Consider the following 23,161-nt stretch of genomic DNA (forward strand, 5'->3'; position numbering starts at 1 on the left):
GTAGGATTCGACAAAGTGTTGGTATAGATTATGCTTAATTCTATAAATGGAGTCAATAAATAAATCAATAGCACCCCTATACTTGTTGCCCAGATCATGCATCCTATTGGTCAGTGAGTGTGTCTGATAGTTGGTCGTGTATGTATTGCAGAAGACGAAAGACATTCATATATATTTACATTTATTTTTTTAATTTTCCGGAATTCTTTATATTGCCTCATTCTTATTGCCCGCTGCCCCACGGTCCAGTTAGTAGCGACACAAGCCGAGTGCTGCCACGTACAAAAGTAATGTTTGCTACGGTTTGCAGAGCAGCCAGTGTGAGACTTTTCTGCGCAGGTTCTTCCCTTTATGTCAATTTCTTACTATTTCCTTACCGTTCCTAATCGTTATGACCCATGGAACGATGGGCTGCACGATACTTTTTGCAATAATAAATTAGTATTGCGTAGGATATAACATATTATTAATTAATTAATTAATTAATTGTATTCATTATGATAATATTTTATTACGTGGACAAATAATATATTATTGCCCAACTTTGAAACATCTAGCCCCTGTTGTTAATAAAATCTCTGGTGAGCCAATGACAAAAATTGTTTATGGCTTGGTAAGAAAAATGGCGACGGTGTGAGGGGCGTAATGTCTGTTGAATGGAAAAAACTCATTTTTTAGTGAAAAAATCTAATTTTTTTAATGAAATTTGACAATCGCAAACTCCTCGCAAGTCAACAATGAGTACCTGTTAGTTTTTGTTTAACCTGTTGGTCTTACATCACTGTAATGCAAATGTTTATAATATTTACCCCCTCGAATGTCATAAAAAAAGCCGGTGTTATTTTCTAGAAATAATATTTTAAATCGCAAATGGTTTATGATATTGAATGATATTCTGAATTTACAATGTTTTCTTAGTATTAAGGGTGTTTTTGTGTATTTTTAGACGAGAGAGATCCGGCTAAAAGAAAGGTAAAGCCTGTTGAGACAGCTCAATCTTTACTTGATTTTGATCTGGAAGAAAGCTCTGACGATTCTGATTTTCGGATCGAAGATCATGCTGAGGAAAGTGACGATTGTTCCATTGACTCGGACGAGGCAGATAAAGGTAAACATTTCGTGTACTCTAAATATATATATGTACAACTTTTTAGAGTGTCAAATAATATTATAAACTTATATTTCTATTGATACACATTTACCGTCGTATTTGAAAATCAGTGATTTTATTTAGGTACATTAGATTCCACATACCGTATAATTATCCAAGATGTATTAGCACTACCGTACAAACTCCCAAAGGTTTTAAAGAACTTCATTCAACATCAGCTAACTATTCAAAATTATAACCTAAAAGAAACTATCCCTTTTCCAACAAATTATAACCTAAAAGAATCTATCGTTTTTTTCTTATAGCAAGGAAACGTACATGAATGGTCTCATGTTTAGTTATTTATTTAATTTCAGATGGAAAAAATAATGATGATAAGGACTCTGAGGAGTCGGAGGATTCCTCGTTTGGTTGTAATAAATTCTCTGGGAACAAAAAGTCAGGACTCGGAGAGAATTCAAATAACATGACAGTCAATGACCTGCTGCAGAGAGCCAAACTTAACAATGACTTGAAGGTAAATTTGGAGGATCTTATTAATTCTGTAAATTCTATATGTGTTCTAAGTATTCCTGGGAAATCTTGTTCAATCAATTAATTGTAAAAGCCTTTAGGTTACTTTCAGGACAGTGCTCTAAAGGTGATACATGTGTTCAAAGTTGTAGATATTCAGTATATATATATATTAATAGGAAATGGCTTTAGCCAGATCCGAATAGCTGGGTAATTCACAACCTTCCTCTTCCCCATCTCCTTCCCTTCCATGCTCCCTCCAACCTCACAACATAACTCAATTGGGATACCAATAGTCTCACTGGCTTCAGACAGCTGGGAGCAATTGGGGCTCTCGTGTAGTATTCACATAAAAAAAATAATATGTGTTCATTTTTGGCCATTCTCATTCAATAACCATCTCTCATTCAATCCATCCAGGGTGTAACCGCCGACCTGGCCAAGATGCTGATCTGCGCTGGGTGCCTCGGATCCCGTAGCGACGACTCCAACGAGATCGTGGAGTGCGACGGCTGCGGCGTGACGGTGCACGAGGGCTGCTATGGCGTCTCTGACGTCACTAGCGAGTCCAGCACGGTCAGCTCTGCCTCCACGGAGCCCTGGTTCTGTGAGGCTTGCAAGGCGGGGGTCATCAATCCAACGTGTGAACTGTGCCCCAATACAGGTCATTATAATATACATATTTAATCTGCTATGATCTGATCTGTGTTATCCATCGGCGGCTACCCGTACGTGGAAGTTGCATATTTTATCCACCAAGTTTCACTAAACATATTAATATATATTATCATTATTATTTAATGAGCAGGCAGTTTTTTGCTGATGCAGTTTAACACTAATTAAGTTGTTTTAAATTTAAAAATAAGTTAATCCCTTCTTTCTTCTAAACGAGAAACCAATCGAGCTTTAAATTGGTTTACAGTGAAACCTCTATCTATCGTTCCTCGAATAATCGTTTTCCCGGATGTATCGTTTATTTCTTCTAGTCCAAATTCTTTTCATACAAAAATAGATCGCATCGAACGTTTCTATGTCCACCATTTTACCGCATTCATCGTAGGAATTACGTCGCATATTTGATATATTTTGTCTGTCTTTAAACAGCGCCAGACGGCACTCGTTACGATGCGTGAAACTTTTGAGAGAGAAAGAATAACAGTTTGTCGCCGCCATCAGTCGCTAGTTGTCGTCAGTTATCGCTAGATACCCGAACTTAGTGGAGTGTGTGCAGTTATCCTTTTTGAGCTTTTAAACTATCTTCGAAATGAACCGTTCGATGAAAAAAGTACGTACTCTTCAAGAAAGATTGAAAATTATCGAAGAGGTGGAAAAAAACCCCGCCGAAAAACGCGTCGATATAGCCAAGCGTTTAGGAATCGCGGCATCCACGTTAAATTCTATTTTCTTGAAAAAAAACGAAATTCGGGAGCAAATTCAAAAGTGAGGAAAATCTTCGAAAACTAGAAAAACCAGTAAAGAATCAAAGTTTAGCGAACTGGAGAAAATTCTTTTCTCTTGGTACCAACAATCTCGTGCCGTTAACATTCCAATTGATGGGAGCATTGTTCGAGAAAAGGCCAAACAAATTGCGGAGAGACTCATCATTAACGATTTTGCAGCATCGAACGGGTGGATAAGTCATTTTAAAGATCGCCACGGTCTTGTGTACAAGAAGCTCAAGAAAGAACTTCGCTATGGATAAATGAGCTTCCAAAACTGTTGGAAAATTACGAGCCTCGGAATATTTACAATGCTGATGAAACAGGACTCTTTTATAATCGTCTGCCCGACGGCACACTCACGATAAAGGGCGAGTCCTGCCACGGTGGTAAGGGGTCGAAAGAGAGGATCTCCGTGTTATTTTACGTTACCAGTGATGGAAGTGACATGCGCGAGCCACTCGTTATTGGCAAATCGTTAAAGCCTAGGTGTTTTAAAAACAAAAACTTTTCCAGTAAAATATTACGCGAACAAAAAGGCATGGATGACCACAAACATTTTTAATTTGTTTTTAAGGGACCTTGATGCGGAAATTCGCGTAAAGCAACGAAACATTTTATTGTTCATAGACAACTGTGCAGCGCACCCTACTTAGACGACAGTTTTGAAGAATGTAAAAGTTATGTTTTATCCTGCAAACTGTACGAGCGTTTTGCAACCATTAGTTATGGGAATTATCAAATGTTTCAAAGGATTTTATCGGAAACAACTTGTGCGGAAGGCTGTGTGTTTGATGGATTCGGGTACTTCAGTAAATAAGGCAACTTTAAAGATTGACATTCTACAAGCGTTGCATTTCACATTGACTGCTTGGCGTCAGGTCAAACAGACAACAGTTGTAAACTGTTTCAACAAATGCGGTTACAATAGAGTGTCAGAATCTTTAGATGAAGAACTAGAACACGTTGAGGTTTCTGAAGATGATTTGCTTAGATTAGATACTCAGACAAATTTTAACAATTTTTTTACTTTCGACGACAATATTCCGACGTGTGGGATAGAAACTATCGAAAGCTTGTGTGACGCAAGATTGACGGAGACAACAAAAGAGGTCGATATTGATGAAGAAGAGCCGTTGCCTGTACCTTCATTTTCAGAAGCATGCACACTCTTTGAAAGATTGAAAAATTTCTACTACGCACACTCAATAACTGATGCCGAAAAGAATATCATTTGCAAAGCCGAAAATATACTGTTTACTTGCGGAAATAAAACAGTAAAAAAACAAATGTCGATGAAAGATAATGTATTTACAATGCAATAAACTTTTTTTTTAAATTGGTTCTGTTTAGCTTTGTATTTTTTTAAATAAATACATATTTACATATAAAACTTATTTTCTTCTTATAATTTTAATCTACCAATGGTTATGCAGATTGGGAGGACGGTATCTTTACTGGATTGTATCTCCTTGTATTTTGTCCTCTTCATTCATTGTTTATTTCAATAGGTCCCTTTAAAACCGATAGATAGAGTTTTCACTGTATATTATTTAGTAGAATCGATGACATGTTGTGGAAGTTTGTTCCATGCATCCACTAAACTATTTACAAGGAAGTGTTTCCTAGGATCAGATGCAAGAGTTGTTTTGTTCATTTTTTTGAGTGTCCGCGGAGATTATATTTTTGTTGGTGGTGAAGATTTCTTGGATGCCGGGCCAACTATAATGTCTATAACTGTAAAGTCTCAATCAAGTTACCCTTTTCTCTTCTTTCTTTTAACGTTGGTAATCTTAGTTCCTTGAGTCTATCTTCATATTGCCGGTCTTTCAAACTCTTAATAATGTTTCACTAAACACTTATTAATCTAAAAAATATTAATCTATCGTGCATATTGAATTATTTGGCGGGTTGGGAATAAGCCGATTTAGCTCAGTGGTTCAGAGCATCTGACCGGACATCAGAAGGTGCGGGTTCAATTCCCGTCGGCAGCATTTATTTTTATTCGGGAGATTTTTTCAATTTTTATGGATATTTCAGGCGATTAATTAATGTAAGACTGTCTCAAACATAATTTCTTAATTATGTATTTAGTTTTTAGAATGGTTAAATTCTACTATTTAGATTATATAAAAAATGAATTTGATCTCTAGAGTAGGCATTATTGCGTTTTTGTGGTATCCCACAATTTTGATTGGCTTTTTCATGGTTACATATTATTGGAAAATTATATATTTTGAACAAGCAAGATAATTAATTTATCTTATTTAGTAAGTTAAATACGACGGTCGAACAAGTATATATTTTTTAATTCATTATTTTAATCAAAAGGTAGTATGTTTTTACATGTCCCATTTCTACGTTCAATGAAACAAAGTCTGATTTCGTTTTGGTGTTTATGATTAATTTGGTGGATTCTAAAAAAATTACATAAAATATACAGCTTTTACGTAAATTTCGACAAACATTACATAGAATCCATTACGTGACCATATTTTTTAACGCCATTTTTAGGATCTTTTACATTTTTCCGATTTTATGTCCGGGTTAAATCTTCCCCATAGGAAAAACTAAACCCTTCCACACACTTTTCCACAAATGATCATATAGTCAATCAACATTATGCAGGTGCATTATATAAGCAAAATAAATACAAAACAATACAAGAACAACACCTCAACACACCAGAGATCAAATGGAATAGTTTATAAAATTGTAAACATTTATATTACTATTGTACAGTTTTTTTATTATTTTTACTATGTACATAATTTTACTGAACTGCCTCGACAACAATCTTTTGTACTTGTTAAGTTATAAATTGAAATGTCTATTAGTATTCGGGGCAAAAAGAAGTACATGTTATGGTACCTAATTAGTCCCAGAATTTCTGCGCTGAAAAAAAAAATGTTGACTTCTAGTAATCTGGTAATGGTGGAACCTTAAAAATAAAACACAAAAGTAACAGAATGGAAAGCATAAAACAAACTTTGGCAAAAATGTGCAGAAACGGAATGGGGAAACAGGAAATTAAGTTGATGTTGTAATGGGTAATATTTTAGCTAATCGTGTGCATATCATTTTAGGTGGAATATTCAAAGAAACAGAAGTAGGTGCCTGGGTCCATCTCGTATGTGCTCTCTACGTTCCCGGAGTTGCTTTCTCAGAGGTAAATCATGTATGGATACTCCGGTTTCTTTATTTAGTCTTGCACTGCCAAATACCACAAGATTGCTTTATAAATTATTACAAATTTAACTTTCATTAACGCTTGTGCATTTTGGTAGTGTAATTAACAATAATATATTTAGTTGTATGTGTTATATATATTAGTTGCATGCTTGGGAAATTATCAGATGTCGCATGTGGTCAATATTTTGTATGTCAAAATATAAAAGTTCTTGTAGTAAAAGCATGTCTTCAATCAAAATTTTAGTTGTGACTTGATTTTTTATGATTTTTACAGTGATTTCTTGTCACAATAAGTGTTTCTGCATGCCCAGGAAATCTATGTTTTAAGGTTATCGCACAAATCAGCTCAGCATCGGATCGGCACCGCCCCACCTCATTTCACTAGCTTGTCCCAAGCGAGGCGATGCAGTTACGATGTTGATTAGTGTGCGTTGCAGTATGCAGTTTCATACAACGATTTCTGAACGGCTCAAGCTGAAGCGATGCTGATTTGGTGCCGTGGTCATATGTGTGCGACAAACCTTTATGGTGGATGTAACATGTATATTGTAATTTTGATAACTTAATATTATTTCTGTTCTGTGGTATCCATTGTAGTTTTCATAACATTACTATATATTGTGAATTGAATTTGGATTTCATTTACCTTCGCTACCAATACACTGTCGCAAAGTTAATATTGCAATCATTCCAATTCTTCAACTGTCTGTCTCTAAAATTGTTTGTTGTTAATTTAATATTCACGGGTGTTAATGAACTTTCAGGTGGAAAAGCTGAGTGGAGTCACACTGTTTGAGATGGCGTACAGCCGGTGGGGCGCAAGGGCTTGTTGCCTGTGTGAAGATGAGATGTTCTCCCGGACTGGCATCTGCATTGGTTGTGACGCAGGAATGTGCAGGACCTACTTTCATGTCACCTGGTAATTTCTTGCTTTCACCTATAATGTTAAATGATCCAGCTATCAATGCAAATTCACTTCAGCAATACCAGAATGACTAGTAGCGTTAAATAGAGTAAGAAAATATATATTACCACTTATTACGCACTAGATAAAAGACATGAACCTAGTAGGCCCCTGTACGGAGCTATTCAATAACAATTTGAAGCTCTATCTATATAAATAACAATGTAAATGTTCATTTGTTCAAAATCTTAAATCTCCGAAACTTCTTCACCGATTGCTTTGAAATTTTGACTCAACTTTGCATCCAAATATGCATGTGTTTTTATATACCTACATTATCTAGATGTTATCTGTGACGGGTAAAAACATGCTTTTTAAAAAACAGCGTCATCTGTTGGACGTAAATGCAACACACGCTATTGTTTCTCTATCTGCACAGACAGACTGAACCACAGCAATGTGTGGTGCGGATAAGTTAGTATTCATGATAAGAAAGAAGAAAACTCTCATATCATAAGGGGTGACAAATTCAAGTTTGCATAACTGATGATAAGGGGAAAGATTAATGTAAGACATACATGAAGACGTACAGGAAAAATAATGTAAGACGTACAGGAAAAAATGCATACTGCAAATGTGACAATTTTCCAAAACAATATTTTAATGCCATTCGATTCGTAATCGTTAAAATGTTTTATGGGCAATGTGTAATCATTGGTACAAATGTAGATCCCTTGATTTGTTTCCAGACTAAAGTATGTAAGATGAAAATTACTTCGATGATATTAAACCTCTCTATTCTTTAGAATTTAAGCTATTCTTTTAAAATATTCCAATTCAACCTAATGTTCAGTATATTATGCACCTTATGTAAATGATAAAATTTGCATTTTTTTTACTGTAAAGTGGACAGCGCGAGGGTCTGCTAGCCGAGGCCCACTCTGAAGAAGTGGAGCAAGCTGATCCCTTCTACGCTCACTGCCGACTGCACTCCGACAAGACTCTCATCAGGAAACGCAAACGCAATTGGCTCGCTCTACAACTAAGGACACAACAAAGGTACATACATAATTGAATTTAATGATTCCAATTTAAAAAACGTGTTTACTGCAAACATGCAATAATGCATCTTTACAGAATATTAAATTAATATTTAACCCAATGCCTGCCCAAGCAATATACTCTGTCAACTACGACACGCCAAGCTATTTCAGTCTTTTTTAAGTTCTCAATTAAATTAATCTTTACGGCATTCCCATTGCCATTGAGGGCTTTGTTTATACTAGATGCTCATTACTGATATCTTTGGTACATACTTGATAAGATATTTGAATCCTCGAGTGTGTCCCGTAATGTATTTTCGACATAAATAATAAACACCGACAGAATAATTGAGTGCGGTGAATCGCCATAGTGCTGACTCACTAACACAAATAAACAAAGAGATATAAGATAAACACTCACAGTCATTATGGATTGTATCGAGTCGGCAACGATTCTCCAACTTTTTTCACATTTTATATTTGATATTGCACTAAATTGTTTTACATTTTATTTACACGATGTTTTAAAGATTTAAAATTAATATTCTTTTTTCTCGTGGAATATTGTTGAGCATGGCCAAACACATAACGGTACGTTACATTCGCCACACATGTACTTCGTCGCTTTTCTTGTTTTTGGTCTAAGTTTAGTGTTAGAGCAAACATAACAGTTTTTATAAGGTTTTTGGGTTTTTTCCTTTGCGGGTATAGGTATCGGCATATGTTTTACTAGCATTTTGGCAGATAACCGTAATGGCACATCTTGTGACGTACATGGACCAACTTCAGGGTGCGATGTAGTATGATATTTTTCTAATAATTGTCTTATCACATATAATTGGAAATCAGGAAAAGTAATGTTTTTGGAAGTAACGGTTTTGTGCATAATGTACGAATTCAGTAAAAATAAATCGATTAAATGAAAGAAAACTTTTTTGTACCACTTAATTGATTTTCTAAGCGAATTTACACTAGTTATCATCATATCCGCTTTATCTACTAAGCCCATGTTTTTATTATAATCTTGAATACAATTTGGCTTCGAAATTACTTCTCCAGTTCTAAAATTTATTTTCCCAGTTGGAGAAACTTTATCATCATGAAGCGTCGTTAACATGTGAATTTCTCTTTTGTCGTGCCATTTTAATGCCATCAGTGAATCGGAATACTGAGAAGTAATTTCCCCTTTCTTCAATTTGTTGAATTTTGGCATGTTTTTACGGTTTTTTCGCACCGTTCCACATGCGTTAGTTTGGTGGTCATGCAAAAATTTAAATAATATTGGACTAGTGTACCAATTATCTACATATAATTTGTGGCCTTTTCCGAGGTAGTCATTTAACATAGTGGTGACAACAGCTCCTGAAGCCCCAAGACATTGATTGTCAGTGACATCCGTCCCATCTCCACAATAAATAATTATATCTAAAATATAACCTGTCTTCGAGTCGCACAAAATAAACATTTTTATTCCAAACCGATGGCGTTTGGATGGAATATATTGTTTAAACTTAAGACGTCCTTTGAACTCTATAATACTCTCGTCAATGCAAAGATTTTCGTATGGCACCATTGTTTCTTTGAACATTTTTCGAGTGTGATTGACCAGAAGTTTAATTTTATTTAATTTGTCACCAGCAATTTGAGAATCAGGGTCTGACATATGCAGCATACTCAGCAATATCTGGTAACGATTTCTTGCCATCGTCTTGCCAAATATATTACTTGTCAGAAGGGGATCTTTCGACCAGTGCTCTTCTATCGTGTGGTGCTTATTTCTGGTCATTAGCATTGTCACTGCAATAAATATGTAGAGTTCATTAACTGATGTATCTTTCCACCTGCGAAGTCGTGAATGTTCAGAAATAACTTTATTTCTAATAGTCGCTTGATAATATTTGTTTGTCTCCTTGACAATTTCGGCCATTATATTTGTATTTAGAAAGTGTTCAAAAAAATTTATTTCCGGGGAATTTTCTGATAATAATGGGGTCGCGATTATTCCAGATGGAAAATCATTAAATTGATGGATGATTGGTTTAAAATTTCCGGAATTCACAGTCCAATTTCCTGACGAAGTTCTTTGGGTAACTTCAGTCTCCATAGGCTCATCTTCATTGTCACTAAGTTGCGTTATAATATCTGAGTCATCATCACTCTCCTCAATTTCAGAGTCAATATCGAGGACGAATTCTCTTATCTCTTCTTCATTGAGATCGCGTCTTGACATATTTAGGGATATTAAAAATAAAGATTCAAAAATGATTGTATAAAAGTACACACGAAAAGAAATATCGAACTAAATTTTAAAAAAATACGCAAACTAAATTCTCAATTCGGGAATAAAAACTCAAGTCCACATTTCACCGAATATTAAAAAAACTTTTAGAACCACACCACAGCGAACGTAATAAGAACCACGTGACATCCACACACACGACGCTGCGATGGCGGGAGAATCAAACGACTGCGTCAAGAAATCTGTTGACCTTTTTTGGATGCTGCTTTTCGTAGTATAAACAATTAAAATTATCATATTTTACCAGAGATGTCGCAAAGAAACAGTTCATAATATTTTACAAAATAATATTTAGCCCCATCTACCGTCAGAACTTAGAAATATCATCTTCGAAACATTCATACTGGCGATTTACGTGATACGGCGTAGATGGCAGTTGTGGCACGGATCGTTCGTACGCCGATACGCGTAAATGGCAGCGATTGGGTTAAAATAAGCCATATTCATAAAATCATTTGTCTTGGAACTACTCAAACGGTGCTTAAACCTTTCTTGTCTTGAGCACAAAAAAAACACCATTTCGAGAAAATAATTCCATATTCAAACCGAAGAAAGATGAGCATGACTTATGCTGTTCTTATAAAGTGGGAAACATATCTGAAGATCATTACAACAACCATGCAAAGCTCAAAGATTCAGCTAAAGACAAATCAATAATGTAATGTTCTATTTGTTTGATGAAATGGAATCTGATTTAAAAGCAACGACATATGCTGCATTTTTCATCGATTATATTTCTAAGTTACTCGATGATGATCTGAAACTGGTAACTATCTTAGATAGCTGCATCGCACAAAACAGGAATAACGTTGTTTCTAATGCAGTTTTGAGACAGCCAATGCAAAAAATGTCAATTTCTAAACAATTTACAAATGGGTCACACACAAAAGGAATGTGACCTGTGCACTCCGTAATCGAAAGAAAGCTCACAAACAGGGAGATCTTTTTGCCGAGTCAATACGTTTCGATTTAGTCGAGAGGCACGACTAAAACCACAATCTTATGAAGCTGTCCACGTTAACCACACGTTTTTCAAGGATTATTCTGATAAACGATTTTTGATTTATGATTCCATCAGACCAGGCCGTTCAGTGGGTGGTAATGTGGTTACAATGTGGGTTCTGAGATACAGTTCCTGACGAAACTATTGATTGTAGATAGCATTTGACGGAGAATATTTAACTCTACCTAGACGTCCAAGAGTCTCGCCAACTAGCAGGACATTCGCCTAAATCTGTTACATGATTTCCAACTTAAAATCACCAAAACAAAGTTCAACCATTTGCAAGAACTAAATTTCACAATTTTTTTCTTAGTGAGCACTTGCAATCGAGCGATTGCAATCAGACCAGGTATCGAAAAATGTGTATTTCTCTTGTAAGGCTTTACGACTATCTTGTGAAGCAAGATTTTCTTTAAATTTGTGTTCTATGAATTCAATTAACTAGTTTACTAATTTATTATTGTTAAAAAAATTGATTGCATCTACCCCAATTGAGCGTAAATAAGCTAATAATATTTATGTCAAGCATAAATTAGTAAGATAACTTTATGTACGTATTATTTCTTTATTTGTCAAGTAAATGAAAATTTAACGCCTGTGTGAAAAAAAAAACAAATGATTTATTTCATTTACGCTTAAGTAGCAAATCTCATAATTCTAATAATAATTTTAGTTAGTTCAAAACTGCGCAATTGTTATACCTTGCATGATTGTGTAGTTATAAGGTAAATAACTAAATTGAGTGATACGCCGGACCGAAATGAGTAACACGTAGAGTTGACAAGTCAAAATCTTAAGTATTTTTGGAAAAAAAAGTTTTTTGTTCCTCTAAATATTTTAATTCACTTACGCGGTATTGCAATTTTCGTTTATGCAGATTTGCAGTATCGCTGACGATGTGTTGCTATGCGATTTGTAATTTTCCTTTTTCATATTTTATGCCATTGGGAAACTTGATAGTGAAATATGATTATGTTCCGTTAAGTATGATAAGGAAATGGCTAGCAATAATAGTGTATAATCGTAAGTGAGGTTTAAGCACTTCAGGCAATTCTTTAGAAAATTTGAGTGGTCAAAATATGTTGTGCTTATAAATAATATTGTCATCGGATATTTTTTTTATTAAAGTGTTTACATAAATAATAATACTTGTCCTTCTGGGGGGAATCCAATACGTTTGCTATTATATTTAGTGTTTATGAATGTTTGTTTCTTAGATTTGGCTCAGTAATTATGGGTAGGTACCTACTAAAAATATTAAATTATTTTATGTTTACCGAAAATAACAATAAAAAACTATTTAGATCTTTATCTCCCGTCAGGGGCCATGTTGTTTTCTAGAATAAACCACAAAGGCTCGAGCCTTAGTTTGTAGCAATTTTAATCTTCCGTCAGGGGCCATGTGGTTTTCTAGAATAAACCACAAAGGCTCGAGCCTTAGTTTGTAGCAACTCTAATCTTCCGTCAGGGGCCATGTTGTTTTCTAGAATAAACCACAAAGGCTCGAGCCTTAGTTTGTAGCAACTCTAATCTTCCGTCAGGGGCCATGTTGTTTTCTAGAATAAACCACAAAGGCTCGAGCCTTAGTTTGTAGCAACTCCAATCTTCCGTCAGGGGCCATGTTGTTTTCTAGAATAAACCACAAAGGCTCGAGCCTTAGTTTGTAGCAACTCTAATCTTCCGTCAGGGGCCATGTTCTTTTCTAGAATAAACCACAAAGGCTCGAGCCTTAGTTTGTAGCAACTCTAATCTTCCGTCAGGGGCCATGTTGTTTTCTAGAATAAACCACAAAGGCTCGAGCCTTAGTTTGTAGCAACTCTAATCTTCCGTCAGGGGCCATGTTGTTTTCTAGAATAAACCACAAAGGCTCGAGCCTTAGTTTGTAGCAACTCTAATCTTCCGTCAGGGGCCATGTTGTTTTCTAGAATAAACCACAAAGGCTCGAGCCTTAGTTTGTAGCAACTCCAATCTTCCGTCAGGGGCCATGTTGTTTTCTAGAATAAACCACAAAGGCTCGAGCCTTAGTTTGTAGCAACTCTAATCTTCCGTCAGGGGCCATGTTCTTTTCTAGAATAAACCACAAAGGCTCGAGCCTTAGTTTGTAGCAACTCTAATCTTCCGTCAGGGGCCATGTTGTTTTCTAGAATAAACCATAAAGGCTCGAGCCTTAGTTTGTAGCAACTCTAACTTCCGTCAGGGGCCATGTTGTTTTCTAGAATAAACCACAAAGGCTCGAGCCTTAGTTTGTAGCAACTCTAATCTTCCATCAGGGGCCATGTTGTTTTCTAGAATAAACCACAAAGGCTCGAGCCTTAGTTTGTAGCAACTCTAATCTTCCGTCAGGGGCCATGTTGTTTCTAGAATAAACCACAAAGGCTCGAGCCTTAGTTTGTAGCAACCTAATCTTCCGCCAGGGGCCATGTTGTTTTCTAGAATAAACCACAAAGACTCGAGCCTTATATATAATAATAATAAGCCTTTTATTCTGAACTTCTGTTAGGTATATTAATATTAGAAATGTTTTGTTTGTTATAATATGTACCGAAGCTCAGTTTGCCTCTTGGCATAGGCCTCCTCTAACAATTTCCATTGGGACCTGTTCTCGTATTTAATGTTGCAATATTGAGTATTTTGTTTCTTCTTGTTGTTAGAGGGTTGTGGTCTATAACTCCCGCGGGGACCAGCCGAATTGGGAGACTTTTTGTTGGTTGGTTTTGGTTGTCAATTTCGGTTGGTGTTAATATTCCTTGTTTCCGATCTTCCGAGACAGTAATTAGTTTTTTGGAGCATTTAGTTGTGGGTCAGAACTTGCCCGGTTGACATAGTTCAGTATGTTAGGTCTGTTGGTCTCTTTCATGCTAGTTTTGGGTAGAGGTTGTGAAGGATTGCTTGATATTTTGTTTGTATTTACTTTCTTCTGTGCTGATGACTTAGGGGCCGTTCAAGTATTATGTAAGCACTATAGGGGGGCAGGGGGGTCTTTGCTTTGCTTATTTTTGATGACATGGGGGGTGGGGGGGTCGAGATAGTGATTACGTCAGCACTGCTCAGCAGTAGTTATTTTTTTTTACACATTGGCAACCCACACATTGTCTATGTTTGAAAATCGAATACATATTCGGGGATTCCCACAAATAATTAATACGTTTAGGTACTCGCTTAGAAGCGAATGGGGGAATTACCGCGCGCTACTCACTTGTCATAATTTCTTCCATCAATCTATTGTTTCGTTTCAGTACGATTGACGATTTGACGTGTTGTAAGCAAATCAAAGCAAGTAAAAATATTTGTGTTACCATTGATCCTCTTTCGCCAAAGTTGAATTGTTTATGATGTCGTTTCAAATAGATAAATCCAAGTTATACCAAAAATTGTTCGAAAGTCTAAAAAAATCTCATACAAATACAAAAGTACAAAATGTACAGAAGTTAGTTAACGAAGTGTGGCGTAATTATAAGTTACAAGCAAAGTCCGACAAGGAACTTGATATTATTGTCTCTAAGAGAATTGAAGAAGAATTGCAAGCAGCGACTAAGAATAAATCCAATCTACTAGGTTTTTTTTCAAAGGTGAGTGATAAATTAAATTAAACATATTAAATGTACTCACTAAAGTGTGTATGTAACGACCCTTTTTGGTCACACCTTTATATTTTTGTAGCTTAACCTTCCCATACCCGCGCATTAAATTACGTTTGGCTTATTATTTTTTTAAGAAAAGACGTCAGTGCTACGGGCTAGTTGCATAATTCATGACTAATTTCATTTCGGTGCGGAGCTAGCGTTCGTGCATACAACACATGTAGTCGTACACGACAACGATCGGTCTGTTAGACCGATACGAGTACAGGTGTCACAGCTTTCGCTAAGTAATTTGTATGTACAATCTATATGTAGTTCTTATTTTTTAGTATTATTATTCGATGTATATTAAATTTATAATTAGTTTTAGAGAACATTGTATATCTTCAAAATGAACGAGAAACGTATGAGAAGGTTTTCGGAAGAGGATGACTTTGATTCCAACTATAGAGATGAAATAAAAGAATGTTATTTGCGAATAAAAACAAATATTTTCTATCAAACTCTGTTTGATATGTTTTAACACATTCTCAACCACAAGTAAACTTAATTTGGTGATAATATGTTACTTAAACCATTCTAAAATGGACCTAGGAATCTTGGTTTCACAGACCGTGCGCGGGTATACGTGTTACATTATTTGACACGGGTATACGAAGGTTCATAAGAGAACCATTATCAGTAGGTACCTATAGTATGTTTTAATTTTTAGGCAACCTGTAAGCCTGCAGAAAAAACACAAATTATAACTTCAAATTCTAAAGAACAGAAAGAAGACGATTTAAAATCCGGAGTGGAATCACAACAACAATGCGAAAGCACAGAAAATATAGATAAACAGCCGAGAGCAAAACCATCTCAGGAAATTATGAAAGATAAGATTTCTCTACTCGACAAAAATCTGAATGTTTTGTATTCTGCCAGAGATACTATGCCAAGCCGTGAAGTTGATAAACAGATCATTAAGTTACGTGAAGAATTAAAAACAGCGAAACAGTCTTTAAACAGGAAGATTCAAAACGCAGTTGCCCAGAAGAAACACAGAGATGGTATGAAAAGAAAGTTAGAAGATATTTGTCATGAAAATCCAGAAATAAAAAAAAACTATCCCTGAGGGATTCAGTGGGACGTCCTAGCCTAGAAAACGATCAACCATTACTATTGAAAACAATTGCGGATATTGCTTTATTTGGGAGTGCAGCAGATGATAGAAGACGAACGGAATCTATTCGCAGTGTAAAAACTCTTGATGAACTCACACAAGAATTTCGTAAAATAGGATTTGACATTAGTCGAAGTGGGACATATCTTCGTTTGATTCCCAGAAAATCTAATTCTGCAGAGGGACGAAGACATGTATCGACAGTCCCTGTTAAGCTCACTCGGGCTCAGACTGATCACCACAAACTCCACTTAGATAGCAATTTCGCTGAAACATCAATCCATTATTTGGAGAACATAGCATCCATACTTGGACCAGATCAAGTATTTTTCATATCTCAAGATGATAAAGCTCGCGTCCCTATTGGTGTAACTGCGGCAAATAAGCAAGCACCTCTTCTAATGCACATGGAATATAGAATCAAATTGCCTGATCACGACTGGGTAATCGCTGAGCGGCATAAATTAATACCATCAGTTTATGCTGGTATCAAAATCAATTCCAGTATGCTAGGACAACCGCAAGCCGTTGGATATTCTGGACCAACATACATCGCGATTCGAAGTGGAAAGCATAGTTCATCTACTGCTAATACTCATGCTCAGGATTTCGAGACGCTTCTCGAACTTGAAGAGTTTCAAGCATTAGCTAAAACTGACCATGGATTGGTAAAACCAGTGGTAGTCATGACGGTTGATGGAGGGCCAGATGAAAATCCGCGCTATCAAAAAGTTATAGGGTTTGCTATACAACACTTTAAGCGATATAATCTCGATGCATTATTTTTAGCTACCAATGCTCCTGGCAGAAGTGCATATAACAGAGTAGAGCGCAGAATGGCTCCTCTAAGTCGGGAACTGGCTGGTTTGATATTACCTCATGACCATTTTGGGTCTCATTTGGATGAACGTGGCGTTACAATTAATGAGCATTTGGAAAGATCCAATTTCGAGTTTGCAGGAAATGTGTTAGCTGAGATATTCATTATTATTGGATATTATTGGAGTTCAATGGAAATTGATGGCTATCATGTTACTGCAAAATATGTTGGGCCGGGCGAACAAGATCTTCCTGATTTTCCAGACATTAAATGGTATTCAGAACATGTGCGTGAAAGCCAATACTTACTTCAAATTGTAAAATGTAGAAACTCTGAATGCTGTCGTCCAAGAAGTGGCCTATTTAGATTACTAGACAACAGGTTTCTTCCACCACCAGTAAAAGTAAAACAAACAGTTGATGACTTGGTTTTGGATGATGGAGGGCAATTTCTCAATCTTCCAGTCAATTTAGTTCTACGCTTAAATTCTTCACTCAAAGATTTCCTACAAATGCCCTACGATTATTTTTGTCCGACGGTAAAATTGAAGCTAACAAGTCGAACATGCAAAACGTGTGGTCTTTATCATGCTTCAGTCAAGTCACTCAATCGTCACATCGAGAAGATCCATAAAAAAGTAAACACGCACACCGATCTGAAAGTTAGGCCTATAAGAGTGGCTGCTCGTCGTGCTAATGAACTGATGTGCATTATTCAAAATTTAGAGCACCAAGATGTTGAATGGTTTGATGAGAACGATGTAGACCTTCCAAAATCGGATGAAAGTGAGCAGATACACAACATTAAGCAGCAAACATCCAATGTAATCGAAAACTTAGAATCATGGATTCGGGTGTCATGGACTGAAGACTGTTAATTGGAATTAATATGTATACCAAAAGTTTGAAAGAAGTTTGTTTTGTTCGTAATGTACTTAATAAGATTATAATATTTTTACCTTACTCTATGTTGAATACTGTGTCAATAAAGTTTGTTTAAATGAATATTATGTGCATTAAAGTCCTCTATCCTATTTTATAAGTGCTGCTTATGAATCAATAAAAAAACAGAAAAATGCATATAGGTACCAATTTTTACGTAAGCACGGGAGGGGGGGGGGTAAGAGCTTTGCTTACTTTTGGTGACAAGGGGGAGGAGGGGGTAAATAATTGTAATAAATCTGCTTACGTAATACTTGAACGGCCCCTTAGGAGAATCCGAAGTTCCTCTTTTTCGCTTTTCGCTAATGTCATCCTTCAGTTTTAACACTATTAGTTTGTCATATTTTATGTAAGCAATTTTTCATTTCTTTTCCTCTTCTTCTAGTTGAGGTTGTAACTGTTTTCGTTTTTCCAGGATTTCCTTCGAGTAGTCTTCTTTCACATTAATTCCTGGCGGAAGGTTTGTCTTGTTCTTGAGTATAAGGTGTTTTTTCCATTGGGTCGTGATAGAGGCTATGACCGGACGATTCGGGTTTTCGCTTTGTTTCCCTATTCTGTACACGCGTGTTTACTATGAGGTCTTTAATGTAGTCTACTAGATCTCCTTCAGATTTTCCCTTCTCTTCCATTCCGAAGAACACCAGGTTATTTTTACGTTTTTCTCTATCTACTGCTTTAAGTTTTTGTTCTAGTTCTGAAACTTTATTTTTAAGGATATTGTTTTCCTCAATAATTGTTTTCATCTTCTCATCTAGCGCTTCCATCAAATTTCTAGTAACGGAATGAGTTATTATTTCCGCTTGTTTTTCTAATTTCTCATCAAGTTTAGATAAAAATAATTCCATGTTTTATCCATTTTGTTTGTGTTCTGTAAAAATTTTTCAGATGGGGTGATTTGGTTTATGTATATTAGCGCCTCGAGCCTTAGTTTGTAGCAACTCTAATGAAATACCTGAAAACATTAAATAATGTCTTTTTTATCTTGTCTTTTATAGGAAAGTTGATTTGGAAACTAAAACTGACAGCGCCACACAGTTGAGAACTCAAAGAAAATTAGTCAAATACAGAAAAAAGTTCTTGGCCATGAAAGAAACCAAAAATGCGCCTTGGGGTAAGTTATTATACAACTTATATACATAATACTACTTTAGATATTCTATTCTTTTGCAATAAAATTTATTTAAAAAAATCAACAATTTTAAAAATCTGTTAAAAAAATATATATTAAAAATTGGTTTGACTAAGGATTGAACCTTCCTCTCTATGGACTGCTAAAATGAGTAAACGGCGCTATCACTTAAGCCAGGGGTGTCAAACTGGATATTCTTAAGGGCCGTTTATAACATTTGGCGTGTGTAAGCGGGCCGGACTCAATATTTAAAAAATAAAACCCATACTTAATTGTTAAAATCTTTATTTAGTTAGATACCTATTTATTATAAATTCAGTAAGTTAAAAAGAAGGGTAACAAGGTAAATTATCTTGAGCCGAACACCTGACTTCTCTTGTTTTTGACAAGTTCATTGATGTCGGGTTTCATATTCGTCATAGTTACTTTTAGAATCGATTGGAGATTTTCATCTGTAAGCCGTGAGCGATGTTTGTTTTTATTTATTTTCATAACGGAAAACATCTGCTCGCATAAATACGTACTACCAAACATACACAGGATACGTGCCGCATGATTTCATAAACTTGGATAGTTATTCAAACTCTTGAAATATTGTGTATAAAATGTAGTAACATTAACTTCCTTAAATTTATCCTTTACAATGCTGTCGCATTGGAGATCTATCAATTCCATTTGCAAATGAATTGGTGCCAGTGCAGCATCAAAAGTAAATGGATTGTTGAAAAGTGGGAATTCCATTTTATGCATTTTGCGAAAATCTTCAAAACTACTGTTAAATTCTGTGATCAGATTCAGCAAAAGTTGAGAATACTCATCCAATTTTGTCTGGTTTACTGTGCCAAATGATTTCACATGAGGGAAATGATCGAGTGTTTGGTTTTTTATGTGAATTTCCCACAGTCTTAATTTTGTAAATTATAATAAGTATAATAAGTCTTGTAAATGCAAATACATTTGAGTGACGATCAAGTCTTTACCCTGTAACTTTATATTGAGGTCATTCATGTGTTTTGTCATATCTACCAAAAATGCACAATCAAGCCACCAGTCGTTGTCATAATCAATTGGCTTGCCTTTTTCTAACATGAAAGCTTGAATAGGGTCACGTAACTCAAAAAATCTTTCCAAAACTGCCCCTCGACTGAGCCAACGAACTTCCGTGAAATAAGGTACATCGGAATACTTTTCGTCCAAATCTTGTAAAAATTGCCTGAACTGCCTGTGATTTAGACCTCTGCTCCTTATAAAATTTACTATTTTAATTACCGGTTGCATGACATGGTCCATTTTTAAATATTTGGATGCGAGTGATTCCTGGTGAATGATGCAGTGAATTCCCACAAAATTTTCTGATATTTTCTGTTTTAATTTAGTCACAATACCCGAATGTTAGCCAACCATGGCAGGGCGCCATCCGTAGTTATGCTGCAAAATTTATTCCAGCCGAGTTCATATTCTACTATTAAATGCTCAATAGCAGAATAAATATCATTTGCTGTAGTGGTGCCTGTCAATGGAACGCACTTCAATAGTTCTTCACATATTTCAAAGTTACTATTAATACCTCGTATAAAGACAGCAAGTTGAGCAGTATCAATAATATCAGTGCTCTCGTCAATAGCCAGCGAAAAGTGTGTAAATTCCTTAATTTTCTCCTTTAGCTGGGAATCCAAATTTTGAGATAAATCACTTATTCTTGAAGCAACAGTGTTTCTTGACAGCGGAATATTTTGAATGGTTGATTTTTGTGATGGGAATGAAACTTCAGCCACTTTTAACATACATTCTTTAATAAAATCACCATCAGTGAAAGGTTTTGATCTCTTGGCGATTTCTAATGCAATAATGAAACTGGATTTTAAGGCGTCTTCGCTTTCAGTTTTAGCTTTAGTGAATATCGACTGTTGGCCGTGAAGGTTAGATTTTAAAGATAATAGTTTGTCCATTCTTATCTTTTCAGTGTAACCTTCAAATTTTCCTTTATGATTCGAATCATAATGTCTCTTTAAATTAAACTCCTTACAAACAGCAATTGTTTGATTGCAAATCAACAAAGTGATTTACCTTTCCATTCCATGAAAAAATATGCGATTTCCCATTTTGTCTGAAAAACTCTGCACTCACTATCAACTTTACGTTTTTGCGACATTATGCCACGTACCAATATTAGAACTTGAATGAACAACAAACTATGAGTACGTAAGTAATTTAAACACTCGACGCGACCGCTCGATGCTAAGGCTTAAATCTGACCAGGGGGGTATAACTCTGAGAAAAAAGTGGGTAAAAAAAAAAGACACGGTAATCTCTATGGCTGACGTGTGACGTATATTTTCCACAAACCAATGCGCACTTCATGCATGTTTATAGGCTGCTGTCATTGGTCGATTTAAGGCTAGCCAATGGGGTTGGCTCCGAATGAGAATTATATTGTCTATGGTTACGCCTTTTTATAGTTTCTATCCTAGTCGATGGTGAGTATGTCGTGTAGTGACGTATATTTTTCAGTTACAGACTTTTATCTATGGCAAACTTTAGGACCCATGGGCTCAGTACGAAAAACCCGAAGATATTGATCTAGTGAGTGGTTCATTTATGAATCTGACTGCGCCGGCGACCGGCAACTGCGACCCTTGTGGTGCGGGGTCGGGGGGGAGGGGGCGTCGTGAGTACGAGTCGTGCACCAGACCAGCGCCACCAGCCGGCGTAAGAGAAAAGGTTACGCTCACGCTCGGTGCACGGCGCACCGCGTCCGATGCGCGCGTCTCTTGAAATTACACTGTTAATCAATCGCTTGCAATTTTAAACACGTGTAGGCATCGACTGTCCTCTGAATATCTAAAATCTACAATGAAAGAGTACGGTTCTGTCCTCCGCGACATAATATTGTCACGTGGTAGCGAGCCGTAATGATGGGACCTGAGTGCCGCATACGGCTCGCGGGCCGTATTGATAGGGTCCGAGGGCCGCATGCGGCCCGCGGGCCGTATCTTTGACACCCCTGACTTAAGCCAAATCCTAATTGGATACTACAGAGATTTATTTAGTAAATTTAAGTAAACTGTTGTAAATTTTTATAATTTCATTAAATTTAAGAGAAAGGCATGGTAGAGGCAGGTGTGTATGTGAATGCCAACAAAAGTTTTTTGGTTTTAGGCATTTCACCCTGAAAAGAGTGCTTTGTGCCAACAAAAGTTGATAGAATGCATTGTCATTGACAATAAATCCATCTACCGAGTTTCAACTCGATTGGATGTCGGGAAGCAGGATAATTTCCACTTCATTGATTTATTTATTTACAATAAATCAAGAAAACAAAATCGAAATTCAAATGATGTATTTAATAACTTACAACGTATTCTAACCTTCTCTTTTTGTTTTAGTGCCAACACAGAAAATGCCCAGACTTCTACCAACAAGTGCAACGGCTTGCAGGAAACTGCTTCACAAAGCTAGTCTCATGGGAATTGACACCATCGCCTTGGAAATGCAAGATGCTCAGGTATACTCTTACCAATGCTCTCTGTCCTCATTGTGCCAGAATAATATACTACTAGCGTTGTATTCCCTGGCGTCTTCCAAATCTAATGTAGACGGTGACCTTACTCAAAATCTAATGTAGACAACTATTACCTGGGAGGTCACTTATATATATATATGTCGTCGGTGAACCTACTAGTAAAATCCATTGAGGCAAAGCACTACAAAGTAATCCAATACCATTACTTTGTTTTTAAAATTTGATCGCTTTTTAAATATTTTAATTAAATGCTGCTGGCAAAACATATCTCGACCTCTGAAATAATCGAGTATTTTTTGTTTTTTGATTATTGTATTTTTGAACTCTTTTTGTAAGACAAGAAAAAAGTATCAGGCCTATGAAAATTGTTTTAAATTTCAAAATCTCCTAATTACAAACCTATTTTCGGTTACGGTTTTATTGTGTAATGTAACAAATTAAATTCTTTAGAAAATGGTCATAAAACTTTTAAACATTTGAGCCTAAACTTTGCAAAATAAA

At 36.0% G+C, this 23,161-nt stretch overlaps 1 protein-coding gene and 1 pseudogene across 3 annotated transcripts in view; both read left to right on the forward strand.

Moving 5' to 3' along the window:
• Nucleotides 1-616: 616 nt before the first annotated feature.
• LOC149422890 (uncharacterized) overlaps nt 617-23,161 on the forward strand; it is a 41,593-nt gene continuing 19,048 nt past the window's right edge. For all 3 annotated transcript variants that reach the window (XM_089632335.1, XM_089632337.1, XM_089632336.1), the window contains exons 1-9: nt 617-747; nt 947-1,108; nt 1,468-1,628; nt 2,045-2,288; nt 6,150-6,232; nt 7,020-7,174; nt 8,066-8,218; nt 19,004-19,119; nt 22,524-22,642. In XM_089632335.1, the coding sequence (XP_089488461.1) occupies nt 738-747; nt 947-1,108; nt 1,468-1,628; nt 2,045-2,288; nt 6,150-6,232; nt 7,020-7,174; nt 8,066-8,218; nt 19,004-19,119; nt 22,524-22,642 (1,203 nt within the window). In that variant the 5' untranslated portion in view covers nt 617-737. The remainder of the gene's footprint in view (nt 748-946; nt 1,109-1,467; nt 1,629-2,044; nt 2,289-6,149; nt 6,233-7,019; nt 7,175-8,065; nt 8,219-19,003; nt 19,120-22,523; nt 22,643-23,161) is intronic.
• On the forward strand, nt 14,463-17,219 carry LOC149422891 (uncharacterized; annotated as a pseudogene).

The sequence above is a fragment of the Hesperophylax consimilis genome, chromosome 6, assembly GCF_061612785.1.
Source record: "Hesperophylax consimilis isolate HC1 chromosome 6, BYU_Hcon_1.0, whole genome shotgun sequence".
NCBI classification, from domain to species: domain Eukaryota; kingdom Metazoa; phylum Arthropoda; class Insecta; order Trichoptera; family Limnephilidae; genus Hesperophylax; species Hesperophylax consimilis.